At 34.4% G+C, this 17,942-nt stretch overlaps 1 protein-coding gene across 3 annotated transcripts in view; it reads right to left on the reverse strand.

Annotated features, from left to right (window-relative positions):
• The window catches only part of rap1gds1 (RAP1, GTP-GDP dissociation stimulator 1), a 67,536-nt gene extending 56,869 nt beyond the window's left edge, over nt 1-10,667 (reverse strand). For 2 of the 3 annotated variants that reach the window (XM_067400021.1, XM_067400019.1), the window contains exons 1-3: nt 10,323-10,667; nt 3,194-3,304; nt 733-855 (exon numbers count right to left, since the gene is read on the reverse strand). In XM_067400021.1, coding sequence (XP_067256122.1) covers nt 733-855; nt 3,194-3,304; nt 10,323-10,326 — 238 coding nt within the window. In that variant the 5' untranslated portion in view covers nt 10,327-10,667. The remainder of the gene's footprint in view (nt 1-732; nt 856-3,193; nt 3,305-10,322) is intronic. The other variant, XM_067400020.1, reaches the window with a different exon arrangement.
• Nucleotides 10,668-17,942: the final 7,275 nt, after the last annotated feature.

Consider the following 17,942-nt stretch of genomic DNA (forward strand, 5'->3'; position numbering starts at 1 on the left):
ACTCACAGAGATGAAGACAGATTATTGCCAGTTATTTTATTAACTCTATCTTTCCTAAGGATTCACTCAGTACGTTTTTTCTCATTTAAAAAAAAAAAGAAAAAGTTTATCCCTGAAGAACTGAAGTACTTTTGGAAAATACATCATAGAATCATGAACACACACAAAATGTGATATGACACCAGTCATATCAGTAGCCTAATAAAAACTTCATTTTACAAGGAGCAGGTCCAGTGTTATTTAAGCATCGTTGAATATTGTTATTAATATTCTGAATTTGTTTTTAAAGTTTTAGTAATTTTGTTGTTTTTGTCATTTTTATCCGTCTTTGTTTTTTTATAAATATATGTCTATACAGCTGTTATTAATTTTTATTTCAATTTTATTTTTAGTTATTTTATTCAATCACATTTAAAATGAGATATTTTGCCTAAGAAACTAGCTGAAATAAAATAATTTTGAATTTTTAATATTTTATTTCAAATAACAAAAATGTTTTCTTTTTGGTGTTAGTTTTAGTTGACGATTATAATAACCCTGAGCTGGTTGCCTCATGGGCACTGCCATGTTGATATCACATAATTTTATATTTGTAATAATAAGTATTAATTGTCTAACTGCTTTTAGTGCATTTCTACAATGCCATCGCTTACTGAAATCTTTTGCGTGACGCTGCATCCACACCACTAGGTGTCAGTAATCCAAGATGACTGGCGATGCAGAAGCACTTACCATTTTTGGCCACTTCTGCAATGATGTTGGCAACTTTTGGTGTACATGAGTTCTGCGCAGAGAGAAGAGCGGGCATCATGACAAGAGCACCCATCTCCTGGATCTTTTCACTAGTCTCAACATCTGAAAACAGAGTGAGGAACATCAGTGAATAATATGATACTATGAAAGGATCTTCCCTGCAAACAAAAAGGTTGAATATTCAGTCACAAGAAGTGATGCAGGAACCGAAGAATCATTGAGAAAGCACACGTCTAAATCATTACAAGTAACGAGAGCTAAGTAATCAGACTAAATTTTTAAGTAATGCATTACTTTTAAATATACAACAAAATAGTTACTTTTTCAAATAAGTAATGCAAGTTACTTTGTTTTCCCATTTATTGACTGACCGCTCTCCTGTTTCCATGCTGAGAGAAATCAGGAGTAAGTGCAGAGGTGTTGTGTGCGCTGTGTGAACATGATGGGTATTGTAGTTCTAGACTAAATATGAACATGCATTTACTCATCACAGAGATTCAGTGTTCCTCAATGCAAAGTCAGAATATTAAGCAAACATGAAATAGTACATTTCTGTGATTTAAAATATGTATTTAAACTCACTTTATGAACAATGTCTTTTGCTGCTGACCTTCGATGATCTAATTCAACTGTACTAATAAGCAAGAATGACTTTAGATAAACATCACTGTGGCAAGCAGGACGGGGCTGAGAGCCATGGGAATGGAGCAAGGCTGGTGGCACGAGTGCTAATGAGCATCACCTGCGCGCCACACTAGTCTCGAGTACCACAGAGGAGCTCGGGAAGGATAAAAGGAGGAGTGATGACAGGGAAAGATGAGAGAGGACTGGATTCTATGTTGCCGTTTTTTTGTGTTTTTTTGCGGCAGTCGTCCGTGTGGGGCTGCCGCTTTTCTTTCCCGCCTCCTCCTTCCCTGAACTGGAACTTTTGTTACAATCACACTGTGTTTCATTTTTTTGTTTTTATTGATGAAGTAGGAGTGTTTTTCTTCTTTTTTCTCCTGTATCCTATTCTTCTTCAATCCAGAATGGCAGCTCAGCTGAAAGGTTTGTTTGAGCTGCGCCCTCTACTGTACAATAGTGAATTTGCATTTCCTTTGCATTTGCATTTTTTGTGTGTACATTTGCCAAAACCAGAACTTCTATTTTATTTATTTATTTTTTTGTTATTAAAAACAAACAAGCAATTCCAGCCCAGAAGAGATAAAAATATCGCAAAAGTAACATTACTTTGCATAAAAAGTAAATAAGTTACGCAATTACTTTTAAAAGTAACTTTCCCAAACTGAAATAAAATAAGTTGAAGTACTAAAATTGCTAAAAATAAAATAAGCTAAATAGAAACATAAAAAAACTAATAAATATCACAAGAGCACATAACAAAATTACAAAAACTTAAAATAAAAACAATAATTAATTTAATTTAATAATGCATAATAATACTAAAGTAACACTGATTTACAAGTTTAAACTCGCCAAAGGTCAGAGACTGAAACGGAAGAGAAAAATAAAGTTGAATAAAGTCATTATTTTTGTTGCTTCATAACATTAAGGTTGAACCACTAAAGTCACGTTGACTATTTTAATAATGTCTTTACTACCTTTCTGGACCTTGAAAGTGCAACCTTGAATAGTTGCGTTGCTTTCCATGGGGGATCAGAAAGCTCTTGAATTTCATCAAAAATATCTTAATTTGTGTTCCGAAGATGAAAGAAGGTCTTATGGGTTTGAAACGACATGAAGGTGAGTAATTAATAACGGAACTTTCATTTTTGGGTGAACTAACCCTTTAAAAAGGCATTAAAGTAAACTAAACATCCATGAGTTAAACCGTATATTCCACCTAGTTTTCGCTGAGTCTGTATAGTCAGTTTTTATTACTTTATGACAGACTTAAATTCTCATCACAAAGTCTACATACATTTACAACTTTTTTTCTGTTATTTTCTGCACAATCATTCATGGAGACTGACACACCATTATTCTAATTATAATATTTTCAACAATGACCTATTATTGTTATATAAACCATTTAATGTAACCCCACCCTTAAATGGTACATGAAACTTAGTCAGAAGGTCTTTTCCAATCTAAACGGGTGTTTTTGGCAAGAAGAATGCTGGGGAGAATTGAGCTTGATCTTTCCATTGCGTTTTAACTGATGCTTTTCATTTATTTTATTTTTTAATGAGGTTTTCTATTCAGTTGGCTGCATTAATCATAGCAACATGACACAGCATAAGAAAAAGTAACTGCAAGGTCCTTATTAAAAAAAAAAAAAAAAAAGATTTTATTCAATCTTGCATCCTTGGATAATCTGAATATAAGATATATGAGCCTTGAGCTTAAGTCAAGGTTCCTTCCCTTTGCTTCTCAATCATTCTTTCAGCTTTAAAGAATGGTGGAAATTAACAGCCATTTAAAAGATATGCAGACTTACTATTTTGGGCCAAAGCTTTGAGCAGGCAGTCCAAGCAGCCCTCGACGCAGTCTGAAGTGCTGTCTGCCGATGAGAGCTTCAGCGTCTTCAGGGCTTCGCTTAGGTTATCTGCTGATGAAAGGGAAATAATCAACAGCTTTATATTTTCAAGTTTACAAGTGCACAAAATTATGAAAAGATAAAATTCTTGTGTTTAGAAAGTACAGTGTTCTTCTAGAAGCACCAAATCAATTAACTTCACAAAGCTTGTTAAAGAATAAAATCAAATAAAGTGCCTCAATTATGCTTTTTCAAATATTACCTTTCATGCAGTGTGTAATATAGCTGCTTGTTAATGTAAAAGGTCCACAAAGTTTTAAAAAGTGCATGACAAATAAAGTTATTGTCTCCTAAAAGAACGAATCAATTCTGAACTGCCGAAACGAGTCGTCAGCAATTCCAGTCTCACTTCCTGTCACAAACCTACGTATCAATGCAGTGCTTCCCACACATAGACTTTACTTGGGCGGACCACCCATGTGTAATAACGGCCGCCCAAGTATATTTGGAGACACATTTTTGCTTTTATTATTTTTATCCTCTTATACTTTTATATCCGCGCAAGATAATGACACCATCCGCGATCGATTAACTAGTCGTTTCATACCTGCTCGTTATGTGTGTGTCAGAACTGCTACATTCCCACGGGTGCTGCATGTTGCAAAGTCAGAAGGGGGCGCTGTTGTGCTTTCTACAAGCTGCTTCAAACTGCTTCAAAGTGATTCTCAATCAATGAAAAGCGGAGATTTATGCCAAGCGATTGCTAATGAACTCATGTTGATGAATTATTACAATGTCTACTTTATGGCTTAAAATGTTTTAGACGATTGTAAGAATCTGAAGGATCAGCTTGCAATAGTACAGACATTTCAAAATAAGAGTCCCGGTGTATTTCGGGCTTGTTTATAATTAAAAGTCACACGCAAAGTTTTTTTTTTCTTTTTCTTTTGGGCATTATTGGTATTTTGGTAACACAATAAATTGTATTTAATTTGATTTCCATTTAATTCATAGTAAATTATTGTAGTCTCCCCCACAGGAAGAAAAGACTAAGAACATTATTTGACATATATTCATTTTATAAATTTTACTAGTAAAATCTGTGTCCCATTCACTGAGAGACACACTATATGACAGCAAGGAGAACATAGGAAAATGTGAACCATTTAAATGCTGTAATTTTGCATAATTTACATAATATTAGTATGTAATTAAATGTAATTTATTATGCAATTAAAATTAATTGCAATAAATAAAAATACTGTTAAAAATCACACATTGTTTGTAGACCATTTTTGTGCCGTGGGTAACAGGAGGATTTTTCGCCCGACTACCACCGCAAGTATATTTCAAACCTGTGGGAAGCACTGCAATGTAACAAATTTCCTTTGACCAGCCCTCAAACACTGTATTTGTAGATGAGGCCTGGAAGAGTTTGATTCATGTTGTCGACAACTGATACAGAAAAACCGACGGCATCGTTCATATCACTGTGTATCAAGCGCTGGGGAAGCCTAAGGAGCTGAAATTCAGCTATGGTAATAGGTGTTTACTTTCCATCATGCGCTTTAAGCGGTCGACTATTCGATTATTAAGCGGTCGATGATTATTCTGATTTTATTATCTGTTACAGGGATGTAATACAAGTTCAATAAACAACTAGTAAATATTAAGTGAGTTACATTTTAGACACAGTACTGACTGTTTTTGCTCCGTTTCGCCAACGAAAATAGTTCCAAACAAAGCCTTTAAAATAGTATAACAGTTTTGCATGTTCAAGCAACACAAGCAGTGTTTCATTACTGAATGGTTCAGTGTTTCTGAACAAATTGGGTGAGTCATTGATTCAATGACACTTGTTCAGTTTCATATTTAAAAGTATCACTGCATTTTCCCCAACATTTCATATTAGTATATTCAGAAACTTTTATTGAAAATCTCATAACATATTTATTCAGTTGGATTAGATGCAGCATCTGTGTCACCTCAGCAGTACAAAAATAGATTTTGCTGATACTGATTTAATTTGACAGGTGTCTTATTGTTCTAAGTGAATTTATTGATAAAATGTAAGAATTTGACATGAAACAAGATGCATACAGTACAGTCCAAAAGTTTGGAACCACTAAGATTTTTGATGTTTTTAAAAGAAGTTTCGTCTACTCACCAACGATACATTTATTTAATTAAAAATACAGTAAAAACAGTAATATTGTGAAATATTATTACAATTTAAAATAACTGTTTTCTATTTGAATATATTTCACAAAGTAATTTATTCCTGTGATGCAAAGCTGAATTTTCAGCATCGTTACTCCAGTCTTCAGTGTCACATGATCCTTCAGAAATCATTATAATATGCTGATCTGCTGCTCAAGAAACATTTAATGTGTACAATTGTACAAAATATTTGTGTACAATATTTTTTTTCAGGATTATTTGATGAATAGAAAGTTCAAAAGAACAGTGTTTCTCTGAAATCTAATCTTTTGTAACATTATAAATGTCTTTACTGCCACTTTTGATTGATTTAATGCATCCTTGCTGAATAAAAGTATTCATTTCTTTAATTTCATTTAAAAAAAATAAAAATAAAAATTCTTACTGACCCCAAACTTTTGAACGGTAGTGTATAATGCTACAGAAGCTTTGTATTTCAGATAAATGCTGTTCTTTTGAACTTTCTATTCATCAAGGAATCCTGAAAAAAAAAGTACACAACTGTTTTCAACATTGAAAATAATCATAAATGTTTATTGAGCAGCAGATCAGCATATTAGAATGATTTTTGAAGGATCATGTGACACTGAAGACTGGAGTAATGATGCTGAAAATTCAGCATTGCATCAAAAGAATAAATTACTTTGTCAAATATATTTAAATAGTACACAGTTATTTTAAATTGTAATAATATTTCACAATATTACTGTTTTTTACTCTATTTTTAATTAAATAAATGTAGCCTTGGTGAGCAGAAGAAAATTCTTTTAAAAACATTAAAAATCTTAGTGGTTCCAAACTTTTGGACTGTACTGTACATTTAAAAGGTAAGGGAAAATGCCCTTTATAAAAGTTAAAAAAAATCCTTGGAAATCAATGTAACGTGGCAAATATCACATTTAAGTAAGTAAGAGTTCATAGAACTTTAGACATAATAAACTACATTTACACCACAAAAACAAAAATGCTTTTTTCACATAACAAGTCTTATTGTCGAGCCCTGCTTCATTAGGACAGTAAAACGATAGACAGTAAGCACTGGGGGAGCAGAAAAGGGAACAGGATTGGGACCTAAACTTGGGGCAGCCAAAGTGTTACTGCACTGTGTGTCAGAGCTTATTCCTCTTTTGTAATGTCTCTCAGCCTTCTCTCTTTCTACAGTCTTTCTTCAAATCTCCCCCTTGATCAGTCTCTCTTCTCCCCCATCATGACTGGACACACCCCCTACTGCTGATTGGCTACAAGTGTGTTGTGGCGCTTTCAACAGTGTTTCTCAGAAATCACTTACTGCATTTTTAAGGCTATGACTCCAACAAAACTCATTCTACTACATTCAATAATTTTGCAGATGCTTTAATCCAAAGTTTGGTTTGATTTACAGGAACATCTGTCATGATTTGAAGCTCTTTGATTAGGTAGAAAAGCTCAACTAATATGACAACGGCAGAAAAGAAGACAAATTTAGCCAATTAAAGTGTGAATGAATGGTGATTCTAGAATACATTTGTCACTCTAGGGATGGTTAAAGCAAGTGAAGCCTTCGTTCCATTAACAGACTACAACAAATCATGCTGAGAAAGGCCAACAGAGACAATGAGTCAAATCTAATCTTCCTGCTGCTTTTCAAATCACAAATGTCTTGTACTGCATATTTAGTCTAGAAAAAACAAAAAATCTCAAAAACTTTCAGCAGCAAACAAACCATATAATACTCCTGTACAGAGCATAACAACTACAAAACTACTGATTAATACTAGCTCTAAGTTCTTTAAAAGAATAACAAAATCAAACTTTTTTTTTCTGATTTTATAATATTTGATGTCATTTTCTACCCAAGATGGCTATCTTCTTTGTGTTCAGTTGAATATAAAAAAGTGAATCTTTATTACAAATTGTGCAAAAAAGCTCATATGTTCTCATATCATATGTTCTCTACAATATATTTAAAGTAAGAAACTGCAGTTAAGGTGATTGAATTCAGCAAACAAACACTGGTGTTTTTGGGTGTATATACGGCAATAACTATCACACTGGGCAGAAATAGCAGCATGCAAGCAATATGAATTACCTTGGTAGTATTATGCAATATTTTTCAGTTATTCAGTCAGGTACAAACAAAAATCTGAAGACTGTTGCTGTTGAACGAAATCAGTTCAAATCTGATTTGCTTACTTTACACAACGACAAGTAAGAACACACATTTTCTTATCTGTATTGTGCAATATTAATATGGTGGAACGGCCCTTTAACTATCAGGATATTCAGAAAAATGAGCTGAAACAAAACAAGACAGGCAGATACTGGTTTGTGATATAGCTTTGTCGTTTCTCTAGGACAGCTCTGGCGTAACTGCTGCCTTTTCACAGATTGAACACGCCAAAAATGCTTTTCTTATTTAGTATTTTTGTATTTATTTAGTATTGTTTGTATTTATTTGCAGTATTTCTTGTTTCCAGTCTAAATTTGTAAAAATTCTTAAATCCAGATGCTTTTACTAGAGAAGTAAAATTACATAAAATATTTTTCCTTGTTTTCTGTGAAAAAAAAAAAATCAAAATGATGTTCAAAACGTTTTTCGTACCCCAATTGGCAGATTGTTTTACTTGTTTTAAATGTGCAATATGTAAGTTTTTTGCAGTAAAATATCCAAAAACCACTAGGCCAGTGTTATATATTTTGTTCACTTGAGTACTTGCAATATCCCAAAAGTTTGCAACTGTTTGTAAATCGTGAGAAAATTGCAATTTTAACCAAGGCTCCGGGACGCGTGAGGAGTCGCGTGTCAATTGCGTCATATCCGCATTACCCTCAGTTTCCGGTTTTATTTTGTAGAAACCATGGAAACACCAAAGATGCTTTAATATATTACATATATATTACATACTATATATTAGGAATCATACCGATTCCTATCCCAAGTCCTATACTGATGATGTTTGCACGACTGTGAAGTGAAGACCACATGTCCCAAGATTCCGCGCTCAAACTTGGCATCATCAAGCTACGCCTTTGTTTTGAATAGACCTCTAGCGAAGAGAAATCTTACATATTGCACCTTTAAGCAAAAACTCATTTCATTTTGATTTTTTGAAAACAGGAAAAAATATCTTATGTCATTTCTCTTATCTAGTAAAAGCATCTGGATTTAATACATTTTAGATATTTGGACTACAAACAAGACAAAAATACAAAATTTAGAAAAATCTCTCTCTTTTTTGCAGTGAACAAGAATTATAAGTTGCCATAAAATCAAAATTTATCCTATTTATTTTTTCTTAAAGGTGCCCTAGAACCAGTTTTTACAAGATGTAATATAAGGCTAAGGTGTCCCCTGAATGTGTCTGTGAAGTTTCAGCTCAAAATACCCCCTAGATTTTTTTTTTAATTAATGTTTTTAACTGCCTATGTTGGGGCATCATTAACTATGCACCGATTCAGGCTGCGGCCCCTTTAAATCGCGCGCTCCCTGAGTCTGACAGTTATGTAACAGTCGGTGTTATGTTGAGATTCGGCTGTTCTTGTCTTTTAAACAAATGAGATTTATATAAGAAGGATGAAACAATGGAGTTTGAGACTCACTGTATGTCATTTCCATGTACTGAACTCTTGAAATTCAACTATACCAAGGTAAATTCAATTTTTGATTCTAGGGCACCTTTAATACATGTTACTGGTATTATTGTGAATAATGCAGCCATGTATTTTAAACTTTGTTTCTTTTACTTTGCAAATCGATAATGAAAATAAACAATTTAGAAGATTTTTCATCCATTTCATTCAGAAAAACATCATAATATGGTAATAAAGTCAGTTGCAACTTTCATTTCATATCAACTTTAAAAAGATAGTTCACCACTCATTTCCTCATGTTGTTCCAAACCTGTATGACTTTTTCTTATGTCAAATACAAATATGATATTGTGAGAAATATTTTTTCTTCTGTCCATGAAACAGAAGTCAATGGTCACCAAAACCAACATTCTTCAAAATATCTTTTTTCTTTTATTTTATTTATACTTTAAATTATACTTATCAATTTGAGTGGATGACAAACATAGCAGAATACATATGCTACTGTGTGTCTGTTTTCCACTCGCTACGCTGATTCTTTCTTCTATAATAATATTAATGATAATGCTAAATGATTACGTATAATATATTAGTTCACATTTCTGATTTCCCGTCACATAACGGATACTTGATCCTTACTGATGGGGCTGTTGGAGTGCATAAGACAAAAAGGCTGGGAATCACTGTCCCAACACACATCGCGCCCATCCCTTGATCACAATATATCCCTTGACCTCTGCAGACTCACCATCCTGCTATTGCATGTTCATATTCATTCTAATAATTAGAACATGCACCGAGGAGCGCAGCAAGGCGAGGGTTATTTATCTAGTTCACATATTTGTGTCAAGTATTACATCACAGGCTGTCAATCAAACAACACCAGGATGCACTGGGGATGTCTAAGAAATATGAACTTCATTTCCTGGCAGCAGGGATGAACCTGGATTCCCAGCACATTTAAATACTCATCTCAAAAGCTGTTTTCAGGCAGTGGCGATCATCTCACCAAGCCAGAAGAATATAATTAGCCCAAAAATGAAGGATGCAGGATGAAGAGCATGAGTTGTCCTGTTGTGAATAATCCATGGAAACGTTACATCACAGCCTCCCTGAAGGATGAGTTTCTGCATACTGTGTTCAAATCGCATAATGTGGACATGGACACGCTCTGGTTGTGGCTCAAACCCATCAGTTACTGCCTGAGCTACTCGTACACTTACTAGTGTGCATTTATCATGTGTAATACTTCATATTCTCTACTAGATATCAGCAAATCTTCATGTTTCGCCTTACTTACCCATCTGGCTAGTGTGTGTTATAGTCCAAGCGGTCTCCAAGTGTAGTCTCTGGAGGACTAACGTTAACTGTGATGGTTATCTTGAGGCGGGTACCGGATCGGTTTTGGTTCGCTTGTCAGACAGATATCCGGGCAAGGCCCACCTTAACCCACGCTGCTCCGGTGAAAACAGCCTCTACAGCTCCAGATGTACCGGGGAGATGCATACACCCGGGCTAAATCCCTCCGCGCTGATGTCGGGAATTATGTAATTTTATCCGAAGAGATGAATGCTCATGTGCATCAAAATAAAACCAGTGCCACTTCAGATGCACTTCCTTCTAGCGAGCAAGCGGTCTGACTCTCTGCACAGCAGACGAGAGCGGCGACGCCCCGCCTTCCGCTCAGCTGATTGGTTTGTGAACTGTACTGAAGGTTCTTGTCTGGAAGCTGATTGGTAGACTATGTTGTCAGTAAAGCAAGCCACGCCTTCTCGAGGGTTGTTCGAGTCTTGTTGCTTACAACTCAAATATTAAATGGGAAGTCCGACTCGTTTACGCGAATCGGTTCTTTTGAACAGTTGCCGGTTAAAAAATAAATAAATCAGTGATTCGTTTACGTCATGCGTCATCGCGTGGCAAGTAAGTCTGTTACGTTTTATTTCATTTAGTTCGAAAATAGATAACATTCAGTGGAGGAAAACATGGTTATTACCATACTGTATACCTAATAAAGTGAAAGAAATGCATTTTAAAATTTTAAATTATAATGTATACCCTTGTAATGCTCTTGTGACATTTTTTTGTGATGTAGCTGATATATGCACCTTCTGTAAAAAAAAAAAGAAAGTGAAGATATTTGTCATTTATTTTTCTCATGTAATGTTCCATCACTTTTCTGGAAAGATTTGAGTTTCCTATTGTTTTTCTAAAGTTAATATGAATTATAATTTACCCATTAAGGATGTTGTTTGCTATTTTGAAAACCAAAACTAATCTTTAGAATGTACTGTTAATGTTCTTATCCTATGGCAAAAATTCTATTTTCACAAACAAAGGCTTCTTAAAGGTACAATATGTAATAATTTTGGCCGCTAGAGGTCTATTCAAAACAAAGGCGTAGCTTGAAGACGCCAAGTTTTAGAGCGGAATCTTGGACATGTGGTCTTCAACTCAACGGACGGTGCAAAAAATAGGGATTGGAGTCGGGAAGAAATCATGTTCATGGATGCAATTATTAATGTTACTGTAGTATGAAGCAGAGCAGGAGCGAGTGTTGTGGAAGCTGAACGAGGAGCTGGAGCGATTGCGCAACACAAGCAGCGGAGCTTTAATTATTCCACAGTCGCCGACGCCGCTTCCTCTTTCATGAGTATGAGGTAACACAGCTCTGTTTATCATATTAGATACATCTGAGTGTGTTGAAAATGTTATAACGTTACTCTGTGTGTTCACTCGGTGGACACTGTTACACACTGCAGTAAGCTAGATCGATTTTAGAACATCATATTATATATTAGATGGCTTGTGTTGATAAATGGCATGCAATTAATTTTAAAATGTATTGTATGATGGAGAGAATGCTGTATTACTGTTACTAAAAATAAAGCTGCATCTGCTATGTTAGCTATTTGACAAAATAGTGTTTTTATCTGAGGCATGGTAAAGCATGGTACTAGCAAAAAAAATTAAGAAAATTAGATTTAAACAATAAGACTAAACATGTTGAGCTATATAACAATCCGTTTTCTGTCTATAAATATATCGAAACAGTTGCTGTCTATTAAAACATGTAATATATTAAAGCGTCTTTGGTGTTTGCATAGACAGTAAAAGAAATGGACACAGCGACCCCATTGGAACTCAATTGAGTCAAGTGAAGCCCATTTTTAGCAATTTTTAGTACTTCCGTTTCACACTAAGCTTGATGACGTCAGCAACCTGTCTGACAGATGTAAATCTTCTAGTAGCTGTGCATGAAAACTGCCATCGTTAATCTTGCAGAGACGGCGAGCTTGAGCGGGGAGTTCTTTGGCGTGAGTGAGCAGGAGTAAGTATTCTGATCAATTATTTTGTATAGTATTTTAAAATGTAACGCCAGTACGCCATATTAAGATAATCTCCCCGATTGCCTGCGAGCTTCTCCTCCTGTCTGTACGGTAATTTCTCTAATGTGCGACAGAGAGTCGAGTGGTTATGACGCAATCGTTAGCTTATTTTTTACAAAAACTGTTTCTACGGGGCCATAATGTAACATAGAAGGTAATGGAGCCCTTTATACATTGTCGTGTATCTTTGGAAATAAATAATGGACAAATTGAGTCTTTAAACGTCTCAGATGTAAAGTTATTCACTGTCAAAGTGACGCCAAAATGAATGGGAGTCAATGGGGATGCTAACGCAAGTGAAGTTCTGCTACAAGATGGCGGCACCAGGCCAACTTCAACTTCTGGTCGACTTCCTTGGGCACCGAGTGTTTGCTATAAAATAAAACCGGAAACCGAGGGTAATGCGGGTTTGACGCGGTTTGACGCAACAGACAGACGACTCCTCACACGTCCCGGAGCCTTGGTTAAAATTGCAACTTTCTCACGATTTACAAATAGTTGGAAACATTTGGGATATTGTAAGTACTCAAGTGAACAAAATATATAACACTGGCCTAGTGGTTTTTGGATATTTCACTGCAAAAATATTACATATTGTACCTTTAAGAAAATACCTACTTTTATAGATTTCTTGTGAAGTAGAACATTTAATCAAATATCTAAGAATAATTAATAACAAAAAATGTATTTCTTTTTTTAAGAGATATGATGAGATCTTTCATGTACCAATACTTGTATTGGTGTTTTTTTATTTTATTTATCCTCTTTTCTTTCTTTTCTGTTCCTTTTTTCTTTGTTCCTAAAAAGCTATTTAAATGTGATTGTCTTTTTTTTTTCTCTCTCTCTTCCATATGTTCAGATGACTTTGGATGTATCGTTGATACATTCTGTGACACATTTCATAAATGTCATCTATAAATAGTTTGCAATAAATAAAAAAACGTTTTATTTCATTTAGGGGCCAGTTGGTCGATTTTTTCTCTTTAAGATAGGTCATAACTAAGTCAGTTACTACATAAAAATGTAGATTGATTTAATTTGATACGACTAACTGTTAGTTGTTCGTACTGGTCTTAAGACACATAATGGCTATGTTTATGTAAATGTTTTATTTGTAAGACTGTTTATTGCAATTTCATGTATCCCATTTGAGTTTTTGCATCAGACAATACTAATATTTATTCACATGTCTTGGCTGGAAACGTTATCCATGTTTTAATAAAATGCAATTTTAAGTAGCCTACGCTTTATTTATAACATATCTGCTATTAAGATAAACACACTTTTAGCCTCGTGAATTAGTGAATTGCAACTAGTTTTATTCACACCACTAAATAATAAAGTTACGCCCTCTACTGGACATGTTTGTGAAGTAAATTATTAAAGCCAATTGCAGTTTTACATGTAGAAAATGCTGATATAATGGGCCGCGAATACAATTACGATGATAAATTTATATTATAATGATCCATGAATTTGCTATAGGCTATTTTAGGCCCTAATGTCTAATTTTAATGACAGCGTAGGCCAATGACACCTCCATAATTATTAATGCAAAGATCTTTATATATAAATATTTTATTTTTCAGATATAATCTGAAGCTACACCAATATTAGAAATGAGAAATTTGAATATATTTGAAAAGAAAAGAAAAAAAAAACCTTTCATACTACACAGCATCTTCAATTAGTCCACAAAATCATTCTGAAATCTGGTACTACAAAAACGTATCTTTAGAGTTTCATATAAAGATGGTAAATCACATTTTTAATTGCATTCTACATAATTAAACGTGTAGAAAAGAGCAAGCAAAGATCTCTCATCAAAGCACACTGCACAGATCTTCAGTTGCAAACACAACAGACACAGTCAGTGAGAAGTTATATTAAATATAGATATATTTATCGCGATGTATTGTATTATCAGTGGATTATTGCATGCTTTCATTTGTAAAATCATTCTCAAAATGTGCAGCAATGTAATGGCCTATCCTCATGAGTTTTAAAAGGTGAATTTTTAATATAAAATCCAAGCACTCAGCACATGGTGGCAGCATTGTACAGTATTGAGTAGGCCCTATATATGTTAGGCTATGTGAAAAAGATAAGCTTATGTTGAGTTGTATTTGTATATGTTTTGACCGCACGCAACACCGCTTGCACTCCTAAATGGTGTACTTTGATACATATGGTTCTAAATGATTGCCATGTTCATCTGAAACACTATTTATATAACATGGCATTGCTGTATGTGTACAACTGACAAAAAAAATGAAAAAAGAAAGCAACTATTTGGTACTTTTTTGTCAGTGTATTTTAATCTTTGTAATTTACACCTTTGCTTGAAGAAATTAAAGGGGTGGCTCATTATGATTTCACCTTTTTAACTTTAGTTAATGTGTAACTGTTGCTGTTTGAGCATAAACAACATCTGCAAAGTTACAACACTCAAATATCAATGCAATGGGAGATATTTTCTTTTACAGAAATTGCTTTTTAAGGACTACAACAAACGGCTGGTAGGGACTACAACAAGCTTCTTCCTGGGTTGGTGACATCACTAACCCCAAAATTTACATAAACCCCGCCCCCGTGAACACGCAACAAAGGGGGTGAGGCCATGCTGGGCTGCTTTAGAGAAGAGGAAGAGTTGTTGTAGTGTAGTGTTGTTGCCATGCCATCATTTTACGCCGGACTGCTTCACAAACGAGGATCAATTCAACGCTGGATTTGCACAAAAGATTAACATGACGACACATGCTAGTGGATGAGTTGAATCAACTCCACAGCAATTACATAAATTTGTCCACTAACCATTCAGAAACATCCAGTTTCATTCTAAAAGCTGTAACTTCTTCCTGAGTCTCTCCACCAGTGTCGACTCCGGTTTGAATAATGTAAAGCTGAACACAATCGTCATTTTGGCTGCGTGAGATTCTCCAGCTTTGTTGTTGTTGAGCAGCTGTTAAAGCCCCGCCATCTTTTTGAAAGCGGGCCTTGAGCAGCAGCTCATTTTCATTTAAAGGGACACACACACAAAAAAGTGTTTTTGCTCACACCCGAATAGGGGCAAATTTAATAAGCTATAATAAATTATCTGTGGGGTATTTTGAGCTGAAACTTCACAGACACATTCTGGGGACACCAGAGACTTCACCAAGACTACATCTTGTGAAAAGGGGCGTAATAGGTCCACTTTAAAATCTAAATTTTAGAGACTCTTGTGAAAACGAAGTACACTTTTGCATACTCTGAAAAAGAGTATTTATCACAAAAAAATAATACACATTTTCCATATTTATTCTTACAGGTGTTTACCTTTATTTTGAAATTCTTTGCATTGTGATTTAGGGTTAACAGAAATGTCTGTAAAATAATGGTAATAAGCTGCCAGTACTTTTTCTGTTATTTTCAGTGTATGTCATGTATTTAAATAGGCTATATTTATAATTACACATTTGTAATGATGAAGTTGTAATTTAGTATTTGAAAATTCAGTCATCATTTACTCACCCTCAATTAATTTGAACACAAAAGAAGATATTTTGAAGAATGTTGGTAACCAGACAGTTTCTGGTCCCCATTGACTTGACTTCCATAGTATATTTTTCCATACTACGGAAGTCAATGGGGACCAGCAACTGTTTGACATTCAATACAATTAAGCACACTTCTTTTTCAAAAAAAGCAAACAAATCCTTGTTTTCCCTGTATTTTGCACCTTTGCTTTAAGAAATTAATATTTGTTTTTAGTAATATCTTTAGAGACACGTTTAGAATTTAAATAAGTTTGTCATAAATTATTGCCAGGAGGGTATTTAAGAAAGCAAATGTGTGAACGTGCTTTTCTCTTAAACTGAGTGTTAATTGTTAATCTGAACAAACAGTACATATTATAAAAATGCAAGATTTGTAATGTTTAACTATATTGAGAGAAAGAATTCGATTTTTTTATATACTGTAACAACATACCAATATAGATTACGTGGCTTAGCAACAGCAGCACGAGTGTGATGTCAGTGTTGTGCTTTCTAAATTCCAATAGTTTATTTCCTCACAGTCTTATGAGAAGAAATGAATGCAAATCAGAGGTCAAGCTGCAATAAACCACTGATCAAAGGTTATCAAGAGGCACAGAAAAAAACTCATGCTGCTCCCCCAAATATTGCACGACATAGACTCATAAATCACCCAGCCTTTCGAATGAATACATTTTCACTAATAAAGCAAATAAAAAACTACCATTGCTAGTAAAATATATATATATATATTGAAACTATAAAATATATATATGGGGTCAAAGACAATTAGATGTCTGCATCAATAGAAATTTACAAAAGTGATTTTATATGCATAGAAAGCACATTAAATGCAACTAAAACGTCTACTTTTAAGGTTTAAAATAAGTTTGGGGTGAATAAAATGTCAAAATGTGAATGAAATAATGTTCCATTATCATTCAGTGCAACACTTATATTTATGTAAAAATTGAAATAACATACATATCCTGACCTGCAGTAAAATATATAAAAGAATAAGTGAGCATAATAAATTTAATTGCATTTTAAATGAGTAAAAAAAAAATTGCTGACATATGGGCAAAACCTATAGTGGCAAAGTTTCAAAATGTAAAATTAAAGGATTAGTTCACTTTCAAATTAAAATTTCCTAATAATTTACTCACCCCCATGTCCAAGATGTTCAGGTCTTTCTTTCTTCAGTCGAAAAGAAATTAAGGTTTTTGTTGAAAAAATTCCATGATTTTTCTCCTTATAGTGGACTTCAATGGAGCCCAAATGGTTGAATAAAATTGCAGTTTCAGTGCAGTTTCAAAGCGTTCTACACGATCCCAGATGAGGAATAAGGGTCTTGTCTAGAGAAACCATCGGTCATTTCCCCTCCCAAAAAAAAAAAATAAAAATATATATATATATATATATATATATATATATATATATATATATATATATATATGGGTGTGTCTCAATCAGTTCCCTAGCTCCCGAGCTCCTGAATCAGTATATCGTGTACACGAATTCGGGCACTGGTAAGGACAGTAAAAGATGCTGGTTCACTACACATTGGGACACTTATGACTCTATTTCCGGCGACGTGACAGCGTTACGTTATGTGTAGTGAGTTGGCTCACATGATTCAAGTTTTGCGCTTCAGAACGACAGTGATGTCTGACACTCATTGAAGTATGTGCGCGAGACATCACTGCCGTTGTCAGAGCGCGATCAGACCTCACTAACCGATGCTGAACGGAGTTGGACATAGTGGTGTATTAGAGGTAAAAAATGATATAAATACTGTTCGGTTTCTCTCACAAACCGATCGTTTTGTGTCTTATGACATCAATGTGTCGTCACGAGCCGCAAGGTTTCATTTGGATTTGTCTAAGCAAGGTTTATTCACTCTTATAGATGAAGTTCCCATCAACCGCCATTATTTGACTGACAGACGGCAGCGGTTGCAGTTAAAAATCATCATTTGAGATCGACTGAAGAAAAAATGTCACCTACATCTTGGAT

The sequence above is a fragment of the Chanodichthys erythropterus genome, chromosome 11, assembly GCF_024489055.1.
Source record: "Chanodichthys erythropterus isolate Z2021 chromosome 11, ASM2448905v1, whole genome shotgun sequence".
NCBI classification, from domain to species: Eukaryota; Metazoa; Chordata; class Actinopteri; order Cypriniformes; family Xenocyprididae; genus Chanodichthys; species Chanodichthys erythropterus.